General features: G+C 33.0%; 1 protein-coding gene across 1 annotated transcript in view; it reads right to left on the reverse strand.

The window, feature by feature from the left end:
• Window positions 1-22,184, reverse strand: part of LOC111631552 (dynein heavy chain 10, axonemal-like) — a gene marked incomplete at its 3' end in the record, with an annotated part of 405,219 nt that overhangs the window by 204,634 nt on the left and 178,401 nt on the right. The window contains exons 26-28 of the mRNA XM_023375809.1: window positions 17,956-18,058; window positions 4,941-5,119; window positions 3,190-3,401 (exon numbers count right to left, since the gene is read on the reverse strand). Coding sequence (XP_023231577.1) covers window positions 3,190-3,401; window positions 4,941-5,119; window positions 17,956-18,058 — 494 coding nt within the window. The remainder of the gene's footprint in view (window positions 1-3,189; window positions 3,402-4,940; window positions 5,120-17,955; window positions 18,059-22,184) is intronic.

A 22,184-nucleotide genomic window follows, 5' to 3' on the forward strand; every position in this document is an offset into this window, starting at 1 on the left:
AAAGTTCGGAGAAATTTTAGATGATCAAATCAGAATTTCAATTTCAAATTTCAAAGTTCAGAGAAATTTTAGATGATCGAGATCAGATTAAGTGTCAATGATGACCTCTCCCGCACCCTGAAAGATTTCAAATTGTTGCTGGGAAACGAGGGAAGACCAACTGGAACAAGGAATAGACGGGGGAAGCCCTATAAAAACACACATTTCAAGGACATGACATTCTTTGCTCCACAATTTGTTCTATCTTCAAGATCTGTCCTTTTTCTTACCAATATGTGATCCACCAGAATATGCTCCCGCTATTTAACAACATCCATGTTTCATATGTTGAGTGATCAAGCATCTAACTATGACAGAACTTTGCAGTTGACCTCAAGAACCTGTTCAAATATGAACTTACCACCAAACCCTGGGGTCATCAATCCTTTGGAAAACAATCCCTGAAAGTCTGAGTGAATACATTCACCACTATATTCGGACTTTTTCTAGACTCATTTTCTCAAACGAACTTTTCCAAAAAAAATTGTAAAGACAATGATACTAACTTTTGTAAGAAAACATTTAATATTTTATTAAATGGGAAAAAGTGAATGGTGAGGTTGTCTCACTGTGTATTTCACATCCATGCACAACTGTCATGACCTCTCAATCATCCCGACAATCACACACAGGCAGTAAACCTTACACTGACATATTTGCCTCTTCTCTGCCTTTTTGTACTCTTCATAGTCCATTGGCTCCCTTGTTATTTGCCATGTTTTACATTGTTTCTTCTTTTCTCTGATCATGCCTTGTACTTTATCCATCCATCATCATGCTTCCTTGTCAATTAGTTTCCACCTTTTGATTTCTTGAAGATCTGCTTGCCTCTTTCTCTTATTGCCTTTGTCAGCTTGTCTCAGATTGCATCCACATCAACTTCATCCTCCTAATATAAACTTCACTTTATTTTAACTGTCCCCTGGAATTCCTTCTCAGCTTCCTTCAGCCTTCACCACTTGATCCTTAACTCCATCCTGAGATGCATCTTTTTCAGACATCCTTCTAATTTTATGTCTGTAATCACTATCCAACTTTGAGATACAACATATTCTCCTGGTACAATTACAATTATTCATTCTTTTCACTTGCTCTCCATCTACCAAAATATAGTCTACTTGTGTTGTGTGTCCTCTATTTTTAAATGTTATTTGCTGGTCCTCTTTCTTTTTCAAAAATGTGTTTGCCAATACAAAATTTCAGGCCTGATGCCGATATCAAACTCTCTTCTCCTTCAAAATTCCTATTGTTCCATCTATGTCTGCCATGATTCCGCTCAAACTTTTGCCTTGAATGCCCTGTGTGTCCATTCAGATCTACTCCAATTGCCATCATTCCTCTTGATAGCCTCTTGTTTAACAGTCCCTGTAGATCCTGCCTAAACTCCCCTTTCTCACTATTGCTTCAATCTATCTGTGGTGTATATATACACACTAATAATCTGCACCACTTTTATTTTCAATTATTCAAACTGGTCAAAAATCTATCACTTACTCATCAGACTTCAATTACTTTCTCTTTTAGGTATTCAGTGATAATGATTTCTACACTATTTCTCTTGTTGGCTATCCTACTGTATAATAGTGTGGTCATATGCATGTGGTGAGGTTTATTTTTACAAAGATGCATATATTAAATAATAAAACGTGCTTTTATTTTTTTGCCCGTATATTTTACACTTTACAGGATCTTCTGGATTCCGACACTCCTAATTCCCTTTTCGCTCAAAATCAAAACCTTTTCGGATCCACAGTCAGAACAGAAATTTTTGTTCTGACTGTGGATCCGAAAATACTTATCAATAACAAAGAAAATACTTATCAATAACTTAAATCTACTTATTCTAATAAGGGAAAGACAGAAAGGGATATATAATAGGATAGATAGAAATATAGTTTCAAGCAAGAATGGGTACCCAAGTTGACGATCGAAGTGGCGGTGGTTGGATGATGTCGTCCTGGATTGTGGGGACCAATTGTATGTGAAAGCCGATCAATATTTCACTTGGCTTTTCAGTCTTCAGATGTCTTTAATCACGATACTTCTTTCCTCTTTGGGTCTCAGATCTTCTTTTCTTTCAAACCTTTCGTTACCTTCTCCAGTCGATGCAAAAACAACCTGGAGACCTCTCCAATGCATCTTCCCTCTTCCAGGTCCCAAGCAAAAAGTGACCCTCTCGTCTCTCCCTCTTGCCCTCTGGGCTAATCCTTTTCTTTGTCCTCTAACCAGGTCACCCACCACCCACACTTGAAAGAAAGTTCCAGGAAGTATATACAAAAGAACAAAGAACAAAGGAAGGAAGGAAAGAAAAATAGAAAAACCTATATAAAACATATATAAAAATACATTGGTGTACCCCCACAATAGTTTGTACCCTTCTCCTATTTCTTCTGCTTTTTCCTCCAGTCTATTTTGTCACTTGTACTTTTCTTCTCCTCAATGCCACTGCCAACTCTAATTCTTCTTAGTAATTGATACTATTTGCTGTGTTGCCATTCTTAAACTGGTTCCCCATTCCCAGTCTTCAAGTCTCTTGGTATTCCACAAACTATCTTCTTTAGCCATGCCCATTGTGACTAACATGGTAACCCTAATTTATTTCTTATCCCACTTGGGCATGTTGTCTAAAGGGATGTCCTAACATTCTTGGAATTTTTTTGATGCTTATCCAACCTATAAATATGATTTTCTAAGGTTCTTCTTATGACTAAATGCCCTTCGTAATACAAATCTCTTTTTGCTGCCTTCTATGGATCACAGAGGATACAAATAATCCTATTCTACCCAGGGAGTATTTATAATACTAAAATATGACATAGTAAATACTAAAAACAACTCATAACAATTAGATTCTGGCCAACATAATAAATTACATAATTTTAATTTCTCTGTTCTCTTAAAACTTTAAAGAATAAATTGAACTAAGTTTGTAAGTAATCCTTTAATTATAACAAAATATATTTCAGTATTATTATAATATAAATCAGTATAACTTTTGATTATGATGAAACCGTGTTGTTGTTATTAAGCTGTTTCTGAATAACTGAATAAATAGTCAATAAGTTGCCAAGTGTTGATATATGTCACCTTAGTGTGTCTGCAAAGAAACAGTATAACTTTTTGAATTTCATTATTTAATATTACACTAACCTATCTCTGATTGCTTCTTCTTTTAAAATAAGATATAATGGAATAGAATTTTTAGTGTGATCCAGTTTTTGTTTTAAAGTATGACTTAAAGGAATTTGTTTAATGCCATCTGGAAGCATATGAAATTCTTTCTGATAGGTTTCATTACTTTTTTGAAGATCTAAAGGATCAAAATCAACCCAAAGTTTTTCACACCAATTTTCTTCAGATATCTAAAATCAAAGTAGAAATAAAAAATTTAAATGAATAAAATTGCAGAATGCAAAAGGTTTGGAATTTTTGTAACTATTGAAATTTAAAAAAATAATAAAATTTAATAATGTTATTCAAACTATTACAAAATAAAAATTTGTGAAATATAATACTCAAAATATTTTTCAATATGTCTTACAACCATTATCAATAATTTGTTAATATGCAATAAAAAAAATTTTATTACTTAACATACCTAAGATATAAAATTTCTCATAATTATTTAATTATTATAATCTGACTCCACCAATGTACCTTCCCCCAAACCTAGAAGTTTGCACATGAATAAAAGGAAAGTTTGTTGAGCATTTACATCTGCAAGTTATTCATGTTTGGAAAATAACTGATAAAATATAAAAGGAAAACCCCCTTTTATTTCCAACTCATAAAAAAAAGTTTGAAATATGATATATGTAACCATAATTGTAAAAAAAAAAAAAAAAACTGAGTTGACTCACTATCTTTGAAATTCATGCAGGACAGTTATTGAGGCTTTTGTGACTTCCCTCTTTTTGTAGAATTTATATCATTGTTATTGATAGTGTAGCGGCAATGCAAATCTGATGAGAAAAGTTTTCTGTTATTAGTTTTAAAAAAAGGTGATAGGAAATTCAAGAATTGTTGCAGTGATCATGTGAAAAATTTTCACATGTAGTAAAAGCACTTGCCTTGAAGTTTGTGTAGTATTGACAATGGTGGCCATCCTGTCAATCCCTGTAATTTTCTACCAGCATAATCTGCTTTGCAATGCAAAGCAGATTATGCTGGTAGTGCATTGGTAAAGCAGATTATACTGTTTCTTAAAATCAGGGAAATATTGTTGGAAAACATCCTGATAAGAGAAATTGAAAGAAACCTCTCCATTCAAATCCTCAGTCTAGTCCTTCATTAAGCATTATGATTCCATTGAATCCATTGTGTCAAAGAGAAGATGTGGAAGATGAAAGACCACATCAGATACAGAAGATTGCATATTTATTTGAGAAATCAAGGCTCAGAACTTAAAAGTTTTTCCTGCCCCTTGGATCTTTGAGTTGGAGACGTCTTACTGTATTTACAAAAATTAAACATTAAAACATGATTGTAAACAAACAATGGCAAACAATTTTAATATTTTTGAGATCATGAATATGTATTAACAGTAATTGTGATGGATGATGGCCTTAATCTAGACAATCAAGAGCAAATGATAAGAATAATTTGTCAGGATATATTTGAAAATATGAGAGCTCAAAATCAATAAAAAATATAAAATGTTACTGTGTGTTATTGATTAATAATTGAAAATTGAATTCATTATATATGTGTGGGCAAACTTCCCAAAATCAAAAATTGTCATGATTTACTTCTACATAAAAATAAATAGATTGAATATTAAAGAAATTATTATTAATATTTTAGTATGTATAAATAAATTTACATATACTAAATTTATTAATACAAAGAGTTCAAATACAAAAATTTTAAAAGTACAAATTCTGGAAATAGAAGAATATTACCTTTACGTTTTCATAAATATGAAATAACTGTTTTAAATTATTCATTTTATTCCAGATATTGATCAGATCTGGCCATGAAGAAATTTTGAGATCAAATAATCTTTCAGCATTTGCCAGTTGTTCTTTTTTAATTTCAATATTTTGCAGTTTATTATTGAATTCTTCAAAAACAAGTAAACCTAAGATTAAAAAATTTATATATAGATGTTATACCATTATATTCATATTCAATAATAGATTAAGTATATTATTATATTAAAAAATATAATATGCTTAATTTATTATTGAATAACTAAAAAATTTAAAACTAAAAATATTTATATTTCATCTGACAATGATACCATAAAACTGTGGACACTTGTTGGACCTGTCCACTTGTCAGGGGATGGCTTTTTTATGAGTTTTGATCCCGAGGGGTTGTCGATAATGTGTAGGCGATATGCGAGTAAATGACACCATTTAACAATGGAAACAACAGTTTATTAGATTAAACAAAAATTAACGATTACAAACTCTAACATCGAGAACTTTTAACTTGGTTCGCTAGATCCTAATATATGGAGAGAGAGTTTCACATTAATTCTTTCATACCTCTAGGATAATTCCACAGAGAAGGAAATATTATTCCTTTTCTTTTTGTAGATTGATGCACAAAGTTATAACAATCCAAAAATCCTTTGAGACCTGAATCACTTTCGACCAGCCTTAGATGAGAGACTCGCCAGAGGTGGGGGAAGAAGTCGCTTTTATAGCTTCACTGTGGAAAAACTCATCATGTGATTAACTGTTGTGCGAGATAAATGTCATTGGAGCAGGTTTGGAGGTTAAAGTTGTTCCTGGGACTACAACAAAATGACGAATTTGGACTATAATTGTAAACTTTCAGTCTTGCAGAGTGAGAATGCCATTATTTAGATGTGTAAATGTTTACATTAAAGAGAAGAGTTATAAGTTTCTATTGTTGTTGATGAGATATTTGATTCCTTTTTTTCTGACAATGGGTTTTTCACAGTAAGGTGATAAATTCCTTTAAAATATATCAAAAAGTTAGGAGGAAAGTGGAAAATTGGTTTGCACACAGGTCAATCTCACAACATATAGTTCATTTAAAAATGGTTCACAATAATTTACATAGTAAAGATATAATGAATACAAAACATTTTTATCTTCATAATCTGTCATAGCAATCCACTTTTTACTATAAATATATAAATTATTGTTGGCCATTTTTAAATGAAAAGTAAATAGACATGTTTACTTTTACAGAAAAATATATTTCTTATTGACTATACATACACAGATGAGTCTTAGTCCATTTTTTGTCCCTTCACATGCTGTACGAAACAATAACAATTCCATTGGCAAAGTCGACTTTTCTTTGTAGGCTACCATTCGCCACAAAAAAAATGTAAAATAGTTACAGAAGTCCTCTAGTGGTAACACAGCAAAATTAAAATCAATAATTACATTTAATAAAAAATTGCCAGGACAAATATGATATTTACAGAAAAATATATTTCTCATTGACTAAAGACTCATCTGTGTATGTATAATCAATAAGAAATATATTTTTCTGTAAATGTCATATTTGTCCTGGCAATTTTTTATTAGACATATTTACTATTTACCAGAAGTTCTTGAGAAATAATCAGAAAATCTTTACAGAAAGTTTTTAAATTTAGGAATTACAACAGATACAAACATTGTGGTCTATATCTTCATAGTTAAGATCTTTTTAAACGTTTTCATTAGAAATAAAATAGAATAAGTGACTTTGTTCTTTTTAGATTGTAAAATTGATTTAGATATCTCCTAAAGAAAGTCAATTAAGAAGACAAATAAGTTAGAATAATAAATGTCCACTGAATAATAAATAGTTATGTATTGTGGGAAATAAAATATCTGATGTGTTTGAGAACAAAATAATCCATAAACATTGCAAGTAAATTAAAACTGAATGACCTGCCATATAATATCCAAACTTAACTTTCACCCGAATAGCATTTACTATATGGGAAATGTGCTGTAATCAAGGTCAGACTTACAATTGGTGATACCATGAGTTAAAAATTTTTTGAGGCTCCTTTCAAAACCAGAACACACACATTGTATAGATAAAAATTGAGAGTTACGGCAGTGACTCTCCAACAAGTAAAAAAATCCAGCAATGAGTTGCATAACTTTCCTGGATTTTATAAGATATTATTTTAAAAATAGTTTTTATAATTGTTATTACGATATAACTTAATAAAATTATGTGTGGCATCATCTGTTATGAGATTCTGTTATAAAAAAGTTTTTATATTTTTAATTACTATAAAATGGCAAAAAGCTTAATTTTGAGGGTAGGGACAAGTTTTATAAAAAAGTATAAATGCTAATAATCAGTAAAATTATCATTAAGCCTGACCCTACTGGAGATTTGCACAACTCCCTTTATCTATCCACCCTTTTGAATTTTAACCACCAAAATTTAATAGCATCAATACTCTTCATATACAAGCCACCATGCCATATTTCATTATTTAATCTTTACCCCAACCTTAGATATTAAGTGAAATAGATATGCCAACACTTCCCACAAACAAACACATCCGCAGAATTTTTTTGCAATTTTTTGGGTTCAGGAGGTCTCAAAACATGGAGATTTGCAAAACACTGAGGGTCAAGTTTGACATGATTCCAATACTTACCCTTGTTATGTATACATAATAGCTGGGAAAGTAAAAGTCATTGACTGACTATAACAATTTGACACCTTAAACAATTTGAACAGGATTGGAAACATAGCCACAGCCACTCACAGATACAACCAATACACCATCAACACCTTAGTTAATACATACAATCACAGAAAACTCCCCAAAAATGATAAATCTTCTCCACCCATCACCGCACTGGTACAATGAGTTGTTGGATAACACCTTCAGAAAGGCTATTACATTGTGCAACAAACAAGTAATGTATAAGCACACAATATAGCTTATTGTGTTATGCCAAGGACATAATCGATCCTACTACAGTCCCAAGAGTGTATGAAATACCCTTCATTCTAGGTCTAGAAAATAGACTCAACAAATACATATGATACACATTCTGAAACATTCCCACCAGGCTTTCCGGGGCATATCAATATGCTGTAGGTAAAGAGAACAGCACACAACACAGGCTATTATGGCAACTGTTCTTGAGAATATGTCAAAGACTCTAAACTCTTAAAAACCACCAGGGACCAGCATGTTGGAAAAAATAACTATATACAAACAAAATATCAATATTATGAATTTGTGTATTAATCATATAAATCACTGGCTAATCCACAGCATAGAAGTATGTTGTAAACCAGGATCAGGTTAAAACTATATACTAATTACTATTGTATATATTAACCGAATTTATGTACTATCATCATTGTTTGTATTTTATGGTTCCTTTATTATTATTTTTTGTATTTTATTTTAGTTATTTTTTGTTATGTATAATTATAATTAGAATACTTCTAAGAATGTTAAAATTAAAATATCTAAAAAATACAAAGATAGATTTTACATTTTTCCATATATAAAAGGACTGTTTAAAAAGCAAAAAATAAATTGAAACAAGTAGGCATCATTTAGTTCCTTTATAAACTAGTAAACTAAATATTACAGGAGTAAATAGAAAAAAAATAAGTGAAAAAGAAAAATTAAACAAAACAGGCATAATATATGAATTAAAATGTGATTGTGAGTGTGAGGCTCTGGACAGGTCCAAACCCTCACTAAAATTCGCGTTAAAATAATTGTTTTAAAGAAAAAATATATAGTTGTTAGAAATAGATTTTATTTTATGAAAATGCGACGCTAACTTTTAAGAATAGAATAATGTAAGTCCGTCGACCATTTCCAGTTGGAGATCGAATTAAACTTCGATTTTGACCTCTCCCGCACCCTCGAAAGGTTTTGAATTGTCATCCGGTGACGAGGAGAGACCAATCGGAAAGGGGGAATCTGAGAGAAAACGGATAAAACCCCGGAAATTCAAGGACGCGACGGCTTCTCCCGAAAGTTCCAAGTGACGGATCTGTCGTTGTGTGTGTGTCTCGCACCCATCTCTGTCTCCATCTCCCAACCTCGGATCGACATCTTTCCATCAACGGAAGTCGACCGCATCGTCCTGGAGTCATCGAGACGTGATGGAATGGTTCATTTGCGAACAAGGGACACTCCTTCAAAATGGGACTATCTTGGAAAGGAGAGGAAGACCCAGAGGCCGCAGCCGCCACAGAACTTCCAAGATCGCGGAAATCTTGTAAGCTTCTTTCGTGTTTAATAAACAGTTGTGTTGTTTGTAAACGAAGCATCTATCTCTGACTCAACTGCTTCCACATGTCGTTGATTGTTACCACTCAGCAATCCAAACAGCAAGGGAGACGATGACGATATATCACATATTATCGTTCATTGAGTTCTTTTTTAATTTCCCCCCTCGGCCCCCACATGAGCATGCCAACTTACTGGGAGAAAATCCTTGGGGATGACCTAGGGGTACTCGTGTATGTGGGTGGTGATGTAGGAGGAAAACAATACTAAGTGCTCTTACAAAACCGTTTAGTGGTTAAAAATGCTTGCATTGGATATAAAAGAATCCAAGTAGTAAAAGGAAGTCTCAAGGTTCCTTCAATCTATTTTTCCATACTTTCGATGTTAAGAATAAACAGCCCCGGGGCAGTGGTGATTTGTAGAAGGTCTGATCTGGTTTACTTTGGGGATCCTTTTAATGAAGGTGGCGACACTAGGCAGAGAGGACAGAAAGAAGAATGACTACAAGGATGACCAACATGTCATCAGTCATCCTACTAGTCATTCTTCTTTCAATTTTCAGTTATTGTAGTCATTCTTCATTCTTCAACATTGGAGTTTTTATACTTTTCTTAATTCCAAAATCTACCGTCCATTGCCTAGGCTTACCTGATTGATCTCTCACCTGTCTCCAAGTGGAAATTGAGATCAGTTCAGGCTGTGAGAAAAGTCTGTCCGAGACGGTCTATCCAACACCATTCCTCAACTCTTGCCAGAATTACTAATAGAACTAACACACCCATGCTCATATTTTCTTTGATCATTTCCTTTTATTACAATCTAAATATTAATATTATATTTTTTTCTACTTCTTTTGTTTGTTAATCCTTTTCCTCTTCGCCATTGTGAGTGACAATGTCAAAGTCCAGCATCACCATCTTGGTGCAGGTAAACTCGACACCTTGTAGAGTCAGTTGTTTGTCTCTGTGTCACATTAATCATTCATTACAACTTTTATAAACCTGTTTTAGGTTTGAACTTAATCTGGGCCCTCACATTGTAAAGTACTAAGTTATTTTTACGCCTTTTACAATGATTAGCAACACAACTTTTTGCCGGAAATATCCGTTACCTAACAGGTACTTTATGCAGATTCGCGTTAATGTGCCAGGCCTGGATTTTAAGCATGCACTGAATTAAATAATGACAAAGTTAGTCAAAATCAAATTCAATATTTAATAATTCTAATAACGACTATGTACAAAAATTTAGTAACAATCAACAACAAATTTATTCAAAGAAAAAAATCAATAAGAATCAACCCGACAAAACTCAATTCAATCTATTTGCTAACTTAAATCTATTCCCTTTTGGAACTCGACAAAAAATTCAAAGACTTAACTTATGTACAACATTAAAAAGCAAAAAATAAATTGAAACAAGTAGGTACGAAGCTCACTATGCTTGTTGCTAACAGAAGCTCACCGCGCTCATCTTCACTTGAGGTTCGGACTTTGTACTGTGAGGTGACGTCACAATTCTGAGTGAGATCACTCCCCTCATACAAGACACTAACGATCACCTGTTAAGAAAAATAATTCACAGCATACATGATAACATGAGCAACCCAGGATATTTTCAATTAAAAATTGAATTTTGACTATTTACAAAAAATTTTTTAATTTTTCGAGTCTATCTTTCATCCTTTTAACACACCACAGAAGTAACAGTATATTGGCTTGGATGAACTTCCACAGAACACGTGATAAATTATAACGAAACACACACAAAGTTAAAAACGATCGAAACGCCGACCTTTTATTTGAGGATTCGGCGTTTTTTAACATTAAAACAATGGTTACCATTTCTGACCATAACTACCATGTTCTTTAGCACAATATATAACTGGTTCAGGCCTCCTGGTGGTGATTTTGGGTAATCATAAAGTTCATTTGCATAACAGCATACATGATAACATGAGCAACCCAGGATATTNAACGCCGAATCCTCAAATAAAAGGTCGGCGTTTCGATCGTTTTTAACTTTGTGTGTGTTTCGTTATAATTTATCACGTGTTCTGTGGAAGTTCATCCAAGCCAATATACTGTTACTTCTGTGGTGTGTTAAAAGGATGAAAGATAGACTCGAAAAATTAAAAAATTTTTTGTAAATAGTCAAAATTCAATTTTTAAAAATAATTCAGTTTAATCTTGTCAAAAAGCGTGAGGAAGTTTTTTAAAAGTGGGACACATCCCTTCATAGTGAATGCTTTTTCATATTTCACTTCCATGAACTAAGGTCCTAATCGTCACCTCAATATACTAGGAACCTTTTTCCTCAACTCTCAAGACTTTCTCTAATCTTCGATCCACAAATCGAATAACTTCAAAATCGCCTTGGAACCACTTTATCGCTATCAGACACCTCTTGTCATTTGCTGCTACGAAGCTCACTATGCTTGTTGCTAACAGAAGCTCACCGCGCTCATCTTCACTTGAGGTTTGGACTTTGTACTGTGAGGTGACGTCACAATTCTGAGTGAGATCACTCCCCTCATTTACATACTTATCGCTAACAATAAATTTTTCCTTTCTGCCTGGCAGCCTATTTCCCGACAATACTTGCTAACCTTTTACATTATTCTTTTTTACAATTTTTCAGGATGTTTTATTCTTTAAGGTTTAGCAAGTTCCTAAGTTGTGCTTGTGGGGTCTCCCCCCTCTTCCTCGGTGCGGACTTACTTTTTTCCGCTCGGGAGTGCAAGTGTGCGCGAGTTTTTTTCTACGGCACTTTTTCTCGGTGAGTTGATTGTTTCTTCTATTTTTAAGTTTCTAAGGTGATTGGTGAGGAAACCTTCATCCTAACAAAACATAAGCCCCAAACAAAAATAGAATACAAAGCAAAATAAAAAATAACTAAAAATAACGCTCGGACTTGATTCCTTACACCATGATTGTAATAGAAATACAGGAGTATACATCAGAGAAGCAGGAAGATAGTTAAAAACACAAATAAAAAGAACACAAGACTGCTTTAAGACTTAAACATCGATAGTCACTATGGATCAATGGCCATCAATGGTCACCATCAAAAAGAAAATAATTGTAAAATATCATTATACAAAAGAAAACTGAAAAAAATAAATAAAAATTAAAGAACATTTTGTTATAACTAAAAAACTTGCAAGATAAAATGTAAATTAAACACAGGTATAATAGTTTCTCTGGAACATCATATAATTGTAGATTTTTTTCATGAAAAATGACAAATTGTTAGAAGAGGTTAAAATTTGTAAGTAATATAGTGTTAAGTAAGATGTATTATATTACATGTTGTATTTGCATATGATTTTTTTTAATGTTTTAGCTATTGTCAATAGTTCTGTGATACTGATAAAGATTGTTGAATCAAAATGCATTTATCTCAATAAAAATATTGAGAAGTAAATTACTTTTTATTTGGTTATTCTTTAGTGTTTCTCTTTTTTTAAATAGTTTTATCTCAGATAAACAGTTGGTAAAGAAGTTTGGATTTTAACAATTAACTATCTGTTTTAGATATTTTACATAACAATTGATTGGGGATTTTAAAAAGTTTTAAATATATCTTATTACTTTTTAGTCCTTTAATAGTTAAAATTAAAATTTAATTTAAAAGAATACTACATGAATTTCAATCCTGAGGATGGCTACTAAGATAGCCTTTGATAAAGAAAAATTTGTTGTTGGAATAGACTAGAACTCTTTAAAAGAATAAATAATAAAATTTTTCTACTGGAATATGGTATATACTTGTTAGTAATAAATCTTATTACATATAAATAAGTGTACAAAATATATTTTCTACAAAATCCTGAAGTCGAAAGTTCACTAAAATCATGCAATCAACAGGAATCATTCAAATATGATATCACTAATTTTAAGTCCTTTTTGACTACCAACTCCCTCCCTGTTGTATTTGCCACCAATTTTCAGATTTGCTGATGTCATGCTTAATTTGCCATTCCCAATATTAAAATCAAGCTTTTCTCTAAAACATATCTACAGTACAGTACATTGATTTTGTGAGGCTCTGAATGATCCAAATCCTCAGTAAAATTATTTTTTAAAGAAAAAAATATAAGCTAGAAATAATTTTTTTTGTATGAAAATGCAATGTGAAGTTTTGAACAATAGAAGAATGTAAGTCCTAAGATTGACCATCTCTGGTTGGGGGAGTGAATTAAACATCAATTTTGACCTTTCCTGCAATCTAAGCTGATATTGCATTACACTTAGTAACAAGTGATCAACCTCTTGGAAAGCGAGAACAAAAAAAGTGACAAATTGGAATGGGCAATCAAGGATATAAATTAATAAATACCCAAGAATTCAAAGATATGATGACTTCTCCCAAAAATTCCAAGTATCGGGCCAATTGTTGTGTATGTGTCTCATGCCCATATTTGTCTCTGTCTCCCATCCTCGGCTTGACATCTTCCCATCACTGGAAGTTGACCGCATCATCCTGAAGTTGTTAAAACTGTCATTTGGAAGGAACTGTCCTTTGCAAACCAGGGACACTCTTCCTTTGGGACTATCTTGAAAAAGGAGAAGAAGACCCAGAGGCTGCTGCCAACTTAGAACTTCCAAGATTGTGGAAATCTTGTAAGCTCCTTTTGTGTCAAATAAATAGTTTCTTGTAATCGTAGAGTCTGTCTCAGCAACAGTGACCATTGCACCCACATACCCTGTTAGCGACCCCTTGACCTTCTTGAAATTTCCTCCCATTAGCAACTTTACAATTTATTCATACTTCCTGCCAAGGTAAGGCCAATTTTAAAAATCAACTAATAGAAAAAAAAAGTTAAATTCACTGATGTATCACAAAAGAATCTGATGACATTGTACTATGTAACATCTAGACTAAAGATAATATGATATACTAGCAGATGAGCCCAGTGTTGCTTGGGCAAAAAGTAACAATAGTGAAGATTAAGATTATTAGATTATAGCCAATCTTATGTTTTCACTGGGTGCAAGAATTAGGCCCCCCCTTTTCCAAGACTAATTAGAGAATTTTTATATGGGTCTAAAAATATGTTCAATTTCCTGCAAAAGTGCAAAAACTGCATCTAAAATAGTTCAGCAGAAGCCAAGTTCTTAAGGGTAATCCTTAAACCTCTCCCTCTCCCCTGCAGGGGGAACTATCCAAAAATCCCTTCTTAGTGTATACGTTCTCATAACATACCCTAACTATGTACCAAATTTCAACTTTCAACTCCTAACCGTTCTTATTATTATCATTATCATGTTGGGTTTAGTGAGTTATACATGGTTGACACAGGTGGCTGTGTACTATGCCAGACCAGAGTCAAGGCATAGCAACCAAAAACAAAAATTAAATAAGTGTGTCAGTGTGTCTGTTTATATTCAGGAATTTCCTAACAATATGATATGTATTCAATATAGTGGCCTTCTGTAGTGTGACATACATATCTATTCAATTGTAATGTGCCCAGGCTTTTGTGTAGTGTATGTGGTACGACATCTGTAGAGGAGAGAATGACAGGTACAGTACAATAAGCACCCTATCCATCCTCCACAGATGTCTTATCTCCTGGGTGAATTCCATGTACTTGCTAATTTTCTCAGTGCATGTGTTTTGTATATTGTGAGTGTTTGGAATGGATATGTCTATAATATATAATTTAATTGTGCTTGTCAATGAGTGTGATGTCTGGTCTGTTGTGGTAAATTGTTTTATATGTAATTATGGCTCTGTCATAGTACATTTTGTGCGTGTTGTTTTCCAATACTGTATGTGAAATGTATTTGTAGTATGGTTCATGGATGTCTACCAATTTGTGTTTCTTTGCAAGCTCTTGGTGTATTATATTTGCTTGATTATGTCTGTGTAAATAATCTGTCTGTGCCAAGAAGTAATGTGTTGTATAGTTTCTGGCATGATGTGACATTTTCTGCATGTGTCATTTGTGAGTGTTGTGTCTTTGAGTGTGTGTTTTCTGTAGTTTTTAGTATTTATGACCTGATCCTTATGGCAATCATGAATCCTTCCATCTCTCCAAAGAGGCATCCCAAAACTAACTAGCTGTTTGAATTTTGTCAACAAAATCCTGGGTCAGGTCATAGGGATGCCTGCCACGAAGTGCCTTTTGAACTCATAATTGTATCTTTATGTGGAAGGGTTAATCTTTCTATAATGGATTTAGGATGATGATGTTTATGCTTAGTAAGTGTTGTTGGAGTTGCTTGAGATCTGTGTGAGTCCAATGTATAACTCCAAAAGAATATGTGAGTACTGAAATGATATGTGTTTATTGCTTTAACTGTGTTCTGAGAATAGCATTTAACCTACTTTCGTATTATTTAATTAATCTTTGCTTTATTTTGAATGTTCTATTAGTTTGGCCTGCTGGAATCCTAAATACTTGTAGAACTCACCCTCTTCCATGGATTCAATAACATCTCTATTTCCAAGTGCAAAATCTTTCTTAGGACTCCTTTTTCTATGTAAAGTTAATGTTAGATGTTTCTGTCTGTTGATGTATTTGATCAGCAACCTGTTGTTTGATAAGTTCAAGTGTTGTTTGTGGAATAAGGTTATTGTGTATAATTGTTCTCTTTTGATCAACAACCCTTTGTTCTGTGACAGTGAGGTGAGGATATTGTTGTGTGAATCTATGGTGTAGTTGTTGTCTGTATGCTGTCATGTTTGTTTCGAGTTTTGTGATTGCATAGTAAGTGCGGATGATAAACTTGTTCATTTCTGATGTCCATTTCATCCGTTGGCGTGGTTTTCCAGCCTTTGTGGTCTGTGGATGCATTGCCACAGAAACACCAAGGCTAGGTTGATTCCTCACATCTGCTGAGGGCATTGCAGTAGCCATGCTTGGGCCAGCGCTGCTTTCTCCACCAGTAACCAAGGGAGACTGTGGCCTATTTTTCGAACATGAGCCTCTGCCTAACCCATGAACGCGGACCTTGTTAACCCGGGCGACGTCCGAGCCGGTATCACACTGTGATCTGGTTACTACCATGATAAATATCTCCATAGAATGTGAGTGTGGTCACTCTTAGCTTCATTTCTCCCCATAGACCTTATTGGCTGGGTATCCCTACCAGGAGCTTGCGCTCCAGCCTAAATTGCTCTATGTATCAGTAAAATTACTGGGCTCTCCCAAAGGGAGAGATTATTATTATTAACCCATCTCAATATATCAATATATCCTTCAACAGTATTGTTATCTAAAATCTGTATCTGTAAAGATTAAATTATTGCAATTATCCTTTCATATTAAAAGTTTTGCCAGAGTGCTGCAACAGAGTATATTTAATACAGCACCTCTACTAAAGTGTAACTATTTAAATGCACAAAAACTTTAATCATTATACAAAAATACACAAATCATTATACAAAAATATTTTGATATTTTTGTATAATGATTTTGATTAAAAAAAAAAATATTTTAAATAGAAAAATTTTTGAGAATCTTTAGGACATAATCATTCTACTAACACTCTCCTACCATGGTGACAGTCTGTCACAAAAATTTTACATATCTCCTCCTCAGTGCAGACATCATATTTCTACTGTGAGCCTGCGAATTTTTACAGAGCTCTTAAAAATTTGAATTTTATTTTAAGTGTAAATATCCTCGGAAAAAACCCAAAGAATTTGAACTATATTGGATTTCACCGATTGTATAACAACTAGCTGGGAAAGTTTACACTTACGTGTGAAGAATGCACCATCATCGTCAACAAAAGTCAATCACGTGACAGTTTTCCCACGCGAATGATATAAAAGCTTGAATCCCTGGAAGCTCGAGGCGATCTCTTGGAAGTTATACTTGTCGATGTGTGCATCTTGTCTCCCGGACCTCCATATAACGAACTCGACCCGACGAAAGGAGAAGATACCATAGAAGACCATAAGAACTTCCACATAACACTTATCACCACATAGAGCTCTCTTTGAGGTAATTATTTGAACCTGAGGACTCTCTCTCTCCCTAAGTGTATTTTTAGTTTAACCCTTGGAGGAAGGAGTATAGTATGTTAGCCGCATTTATTCTGAGTTGTATTTAACTGCATTTAACCTATATATTGTTATCACCATATGTATCATAGCTTAGCCATTCAATAAATGTTTGTTATTTTTGTTGAACCTGTCTCCTGTCATTTAAGGACACCTGTCAGCTTCCTCACTCCTTCCCCACTCGATTTGCCCTCCTAGCCATCCAACAGACTCTGAGATTGGGTTTTACCAGCCTGTGCAGAGTAAGTGGTCATTTGGGGATTAACCAGTGACCCACTGCCAATCTCACACTATAGCTCCACAACAGTAATTTAAAAATTTAAGCATTAATAAAACAATAAGATAAATCAATGATTCTAATTTTATTTTTAATTATTATGTACATTTTAAGTGTAACATTTTTGACTTTCAAAATGAAATCTATAGCATTATGTCTATTATCAACAAGAAAGTACAGTTAAATATGTTCTTTCTAAATTTATGGTTTAAATTTTTATAAATTTGGAACTATAAAGTTGTCTCTTTTTTTGTTTTTTTTTTTACTTCAAGTAAACATTTAACAATTTATTTATATTAATTATAATTTCTTGAATAAAAGTAATAAATATAATTAGTATTTTAACAATCTAAATTCTGTAATTCATTCAAAATTTTAAGTAGTCAATAATACTTTTATCAGTTTAAAAATTATATACCTTTCTCAAAATCATCTGTTAAAGTTTCTGGGCCAGCAGTATTAAAATTTTCACAAAACTGTTTCAATTCAAAAGCAAATATTTCTCGATCAGCTAAGGTAGTCTGAAAAAATATCAAGTTCATTGTATTATAGTATCATTAATTTGAAACAGAACTGAAAATAAAACAATAACCCACAATACATAAATAATTGTTTTATCCTGAACAGTTTTTCTCAACTAATATAAAAGTATGATTAAAAAATAATCTGTTATAGAACTTTTATTATTCATTAAGGGTGTGTAAACAAAATATGCATAAAAATCAACTTCTTTATTTTTTACAATGTGATTATCCAGGAAAACAAAACTGACAAAATTAGTTTTTTCTATCTCTAAATTATGGAATCTGGTCTATAGTCAGCAGATTTTCTGATTTTAATCTTGATGGTTAGAAAAGATCAGTAAGAAGGCATATTCTCTGTTATTTAACCACCAGAAATTGTAGTATACATTTGACTTGTTGTTTGCATTGCATTGTAATAGCTTCTTATTTCATTTTCATGCACTACTGGTTGTTTTATTTCAAATGTCAATTTACTTCCTGTTTACCCCTTATATATTGCTATATATACATACATATATATTATATTACCGGCCAAACCTGATTTCAGGCCAAACTAGTTTGACCTATACATGTCAGGATATACTAGTTTAGCCTAGGACAGGGGTCGGCAACCTTTTGAGTCAGAAGAGCCAAAATTACAATTTACAAAATTTCAAAGTTTTTAAAGAGCCACAAAATTTTTTCTTGCCAACAATAAATAGTACTCGCATAAATAAAGTTTTTTGATAAAAAAAATTAATCTGTTTATTCATATATAAGTAGTGTTTTTCACAACAAATTTTTTATAAAATAAATATTTGCGTATGGAACTAAAGAGCCGCAGCTTCACATCCAAAGAGCCGCATGTGGCTCGCGAGCCGCAGGTTGCCGACCCCTGACCGAGGACAATCTAGTTTGGCCTAAATACTTTAGGCTTAACTAGTTTGTCCTAAGCCAAACTGATTTAGAATTATTATTTAAGTCAGGCCTGGCCAACACAAATTGTTTCGCAGGCCACTTTGATCACATGTAACATTACAATGTTCCACAATTTAGGTAAACATGCTTTTAAAACAGTAAAACAAATACAAAATGAATAAGATTTCATTGTTATACCAAGAGTTCGTACTCGCACTTGCACATTATAACAACGACACATGCAAATTTTCATTTACAGTACAGCATCGATTATCCAACTCAATTGGGGACTGAGGTTGGTCGAATAACTGAAAAAACGGATAACCGAAAAGTATGAAAAAATACATTATTAGTATAGTATATTAAAATTTAACGAAAATATTATATCCCATGTAATTAGTATATTAGTATATCGCTATTAACATACTTCACATTGAATTCACATCGATGTTAAGCCTAACAAATTTTTTTTTAAATAATAATCGTTGCTATTGTGTCGTTAAAAGTTATTTTTAAATTATTTTATTGCTTACACAACAAACAACCACTCGTAATTAGAAAATTAAGTCTTGTTTAAATACTGGCATCCCTTTCATGGTCAAGCTAGTGTTGCCAGCTAAAACACAAAAAATTTAACGAAAATAATATTAAAGGAGCCAAGACATAGCCAAATATTATAGCACCGCATCACCAGCAGACATTTGAATTTGCCGACTAGAACGCGGTCAGTTAGCCGAGGTGACGGTTGATCAGGGGTCAGATAATCGATGCTCTACTGTACTTCCCTTTCATCCCCTTTCCTATCTCGCTTTATTACTTCACCTTCACCACTTCCCTATAACCCTTTCTCCTTCTTCCTTTCACACCCAGGCAATACCTATGAGCAGTCCTGGGTCTTCATCACCTTTATGCTAGATAGATAGATAGATGCTCTACTGTATTTAATTGTTTTGGTATACACAAAATGGAAAATGAAAGTTTTAATAGATATATAATATCGCTTAGTGGGCCACACAATTTAATGTGATGGGCCGCAGGTTGGCCAGGCCTGATTTAAGTATATTAATAGTTAAAATAAAATTAAAAGGCAATCAATTAGATGAACAATATTTATTCAAACATAGTCTACTTAATTATAAAAAAACAATATTGATTAGACATGACACAACACTTGTACAAAACTATAAAATAAAAATAAGCAAATCAGTACTTATCAGTTTGTATTTTTTCATTAAGCCATGCACTTTTAAAGGTAATTAACTTTCAAAAATATTTTCAAAAATTCAAACAAAATAACAAAAATAACTTTTAAAGTCAAACTAAAATTAAAAATGAACTTGTTTGTGTTTCTTAGTGTAACATATAAAATATTTAATCTTTTATTTATTTTTACAGGGTGGGTTAAAGTGTACCTAGGTAACCCCAATGGCGGCACTTTTGTGCTCCCTGTGGACTCCTCCTGGAGGGGAGCTGCCAGCAGGCCGCCCATTGTTTAAAGTCACTAGTTACTGATTCACGGTAGTTCTTGAACAAAAGAAAAAAAGGAAATGTCTACTAAAAATGTAGTTAATCTAACCAAACCAATCTAACCGAAGCACCGCAATTGGGTAAACTTTAACCACTGGGTGTACTGTGGGGCATTTTGAATTACACAAAATTATTTTTTTTTACACTGGTACCTATTTGTAGTACATAAATCAGTTTGGCCTAGGTCAAACTAGTTAAGCCTAAAGTATTTAGGCCAAACTAGATTATCCTAGGCTAAATTAGTATATCCTGACATGCATAGGATAAACTAGTTTGGCCTGAAATTGGGTTTGGCCGGTAACATATACACATATATCATGTAAGTGTTTTTGAATCCTATAGTTATTGTCAATATTTGATATGTGAATATTAATTTGCTATTAATTAAATTACTGAAGTAATTGGAGAAGAAATAAAACCATATAAAACCAAAGATAACAACATTCAAAGTAAATTGTTTATTGTTCGTCATTACAGATACAAAACTATATTCCATTATTACAACATCAGAAACAGCACAATCATGATAGAACATCGTAACATCTTAGAATGATAGAAAATCTGTTTTGACATCTGGAATATAAGTTACTGCATTGCTTCAGTAAAACTTTGTAAAGATTTATTGTTCAGCAGATGCATATTAAAAGTTTAAAAAAAAAAATAAAATTGAACTATTTAATAGAACTTTATTCACAAATAAAAACAATTTTAACATTTGTTAGATTAATTGAATATCACAACACTCAAATTTTATATCATTCCTGCATTACTGAATGTATATAACTATATCATATAACAGATCTGGCCAAACCTTGTCATGACAAGAGTTACATATTGCCTACCAGAAATACAATGGCCTCATTCTCTATCTAAATTGTATTTTATGTAAGTTATATATATACAGTGGTGCCTCATATAACGTACGCCTCGAATAACAGACGCTGCGAACAACGGACTTTCTGTTTGGCTGTTACGTGACTCGAGCAACAGACTGGCTGTGAACAACGGACTTTCTACGAACAAGTGCGAATGATGTTTCCACTCGTTTGCCATTGCCAATGACAATCTGCTATTTTTATAATATATTAGTATTATTAGAATATATTATTAGTATATCTGAAGTACAGAGCTCCAGTTGGGATTCGTTACAGTTACAGTACATCACCTCAGTGCAGGGGGTATTTACATTTATTCAAGTGTTGTGCAAATCATGCCTTCTAAAAAACAGAAAGGTGATTTCAATTGAAACAAAGCAAGAAATCATCAGAAGGCGTGAAAGTTGACAAAAACTTCCTTGTCAAATGGGGAGAGGTTCAACAGTTTACCAATACTCATTATCCAAACAGAGCTGAGGCCAACAGGATCAATGATCTCTACAATGACACCCTTGCCCGTCATTTCCGACAGGTGTTGAAGAAGAGAGAGAAACAGACCACCTTGGACATGTTTTCAAGAAGTCAGCTGTCAAAAAACAAAGGATGGAACAAGAGGAATTGACCCTGCAAGCTCCAGTAGCCTCTTCTGAATCTGACTCCGATTAAAAAACAATAAAAAGAGATTTGCTGCAATGTGTAAAAAGTCTGTATCTGTATGAATGTGTGAAAAAGTGTTCCTCCACCTCCTCACAACATCTGACTACCCGGCATAATTGGTGTCTGCTCCATTTTCATTTTTTATGGTACAGTAGTACTACCAGGAG

The sequence above is a fragment of the Centruroides sculpturatus genome, unplaced genomic scaffold (genome assembly GCF_000671375.1).
Source record: "Centruroides sculpturatus isolate CEXI.00-Female unplaced genomic scaffold, Cexi_2.0 scaffold686, whole genome shotgun sequence".
Lineage (NCBI taxonomy): Eukaryota > Metazoa > Arthropoda > Arachnida > Scorpiones > Buthidae > Centruroides > Centruroides sculpturatus.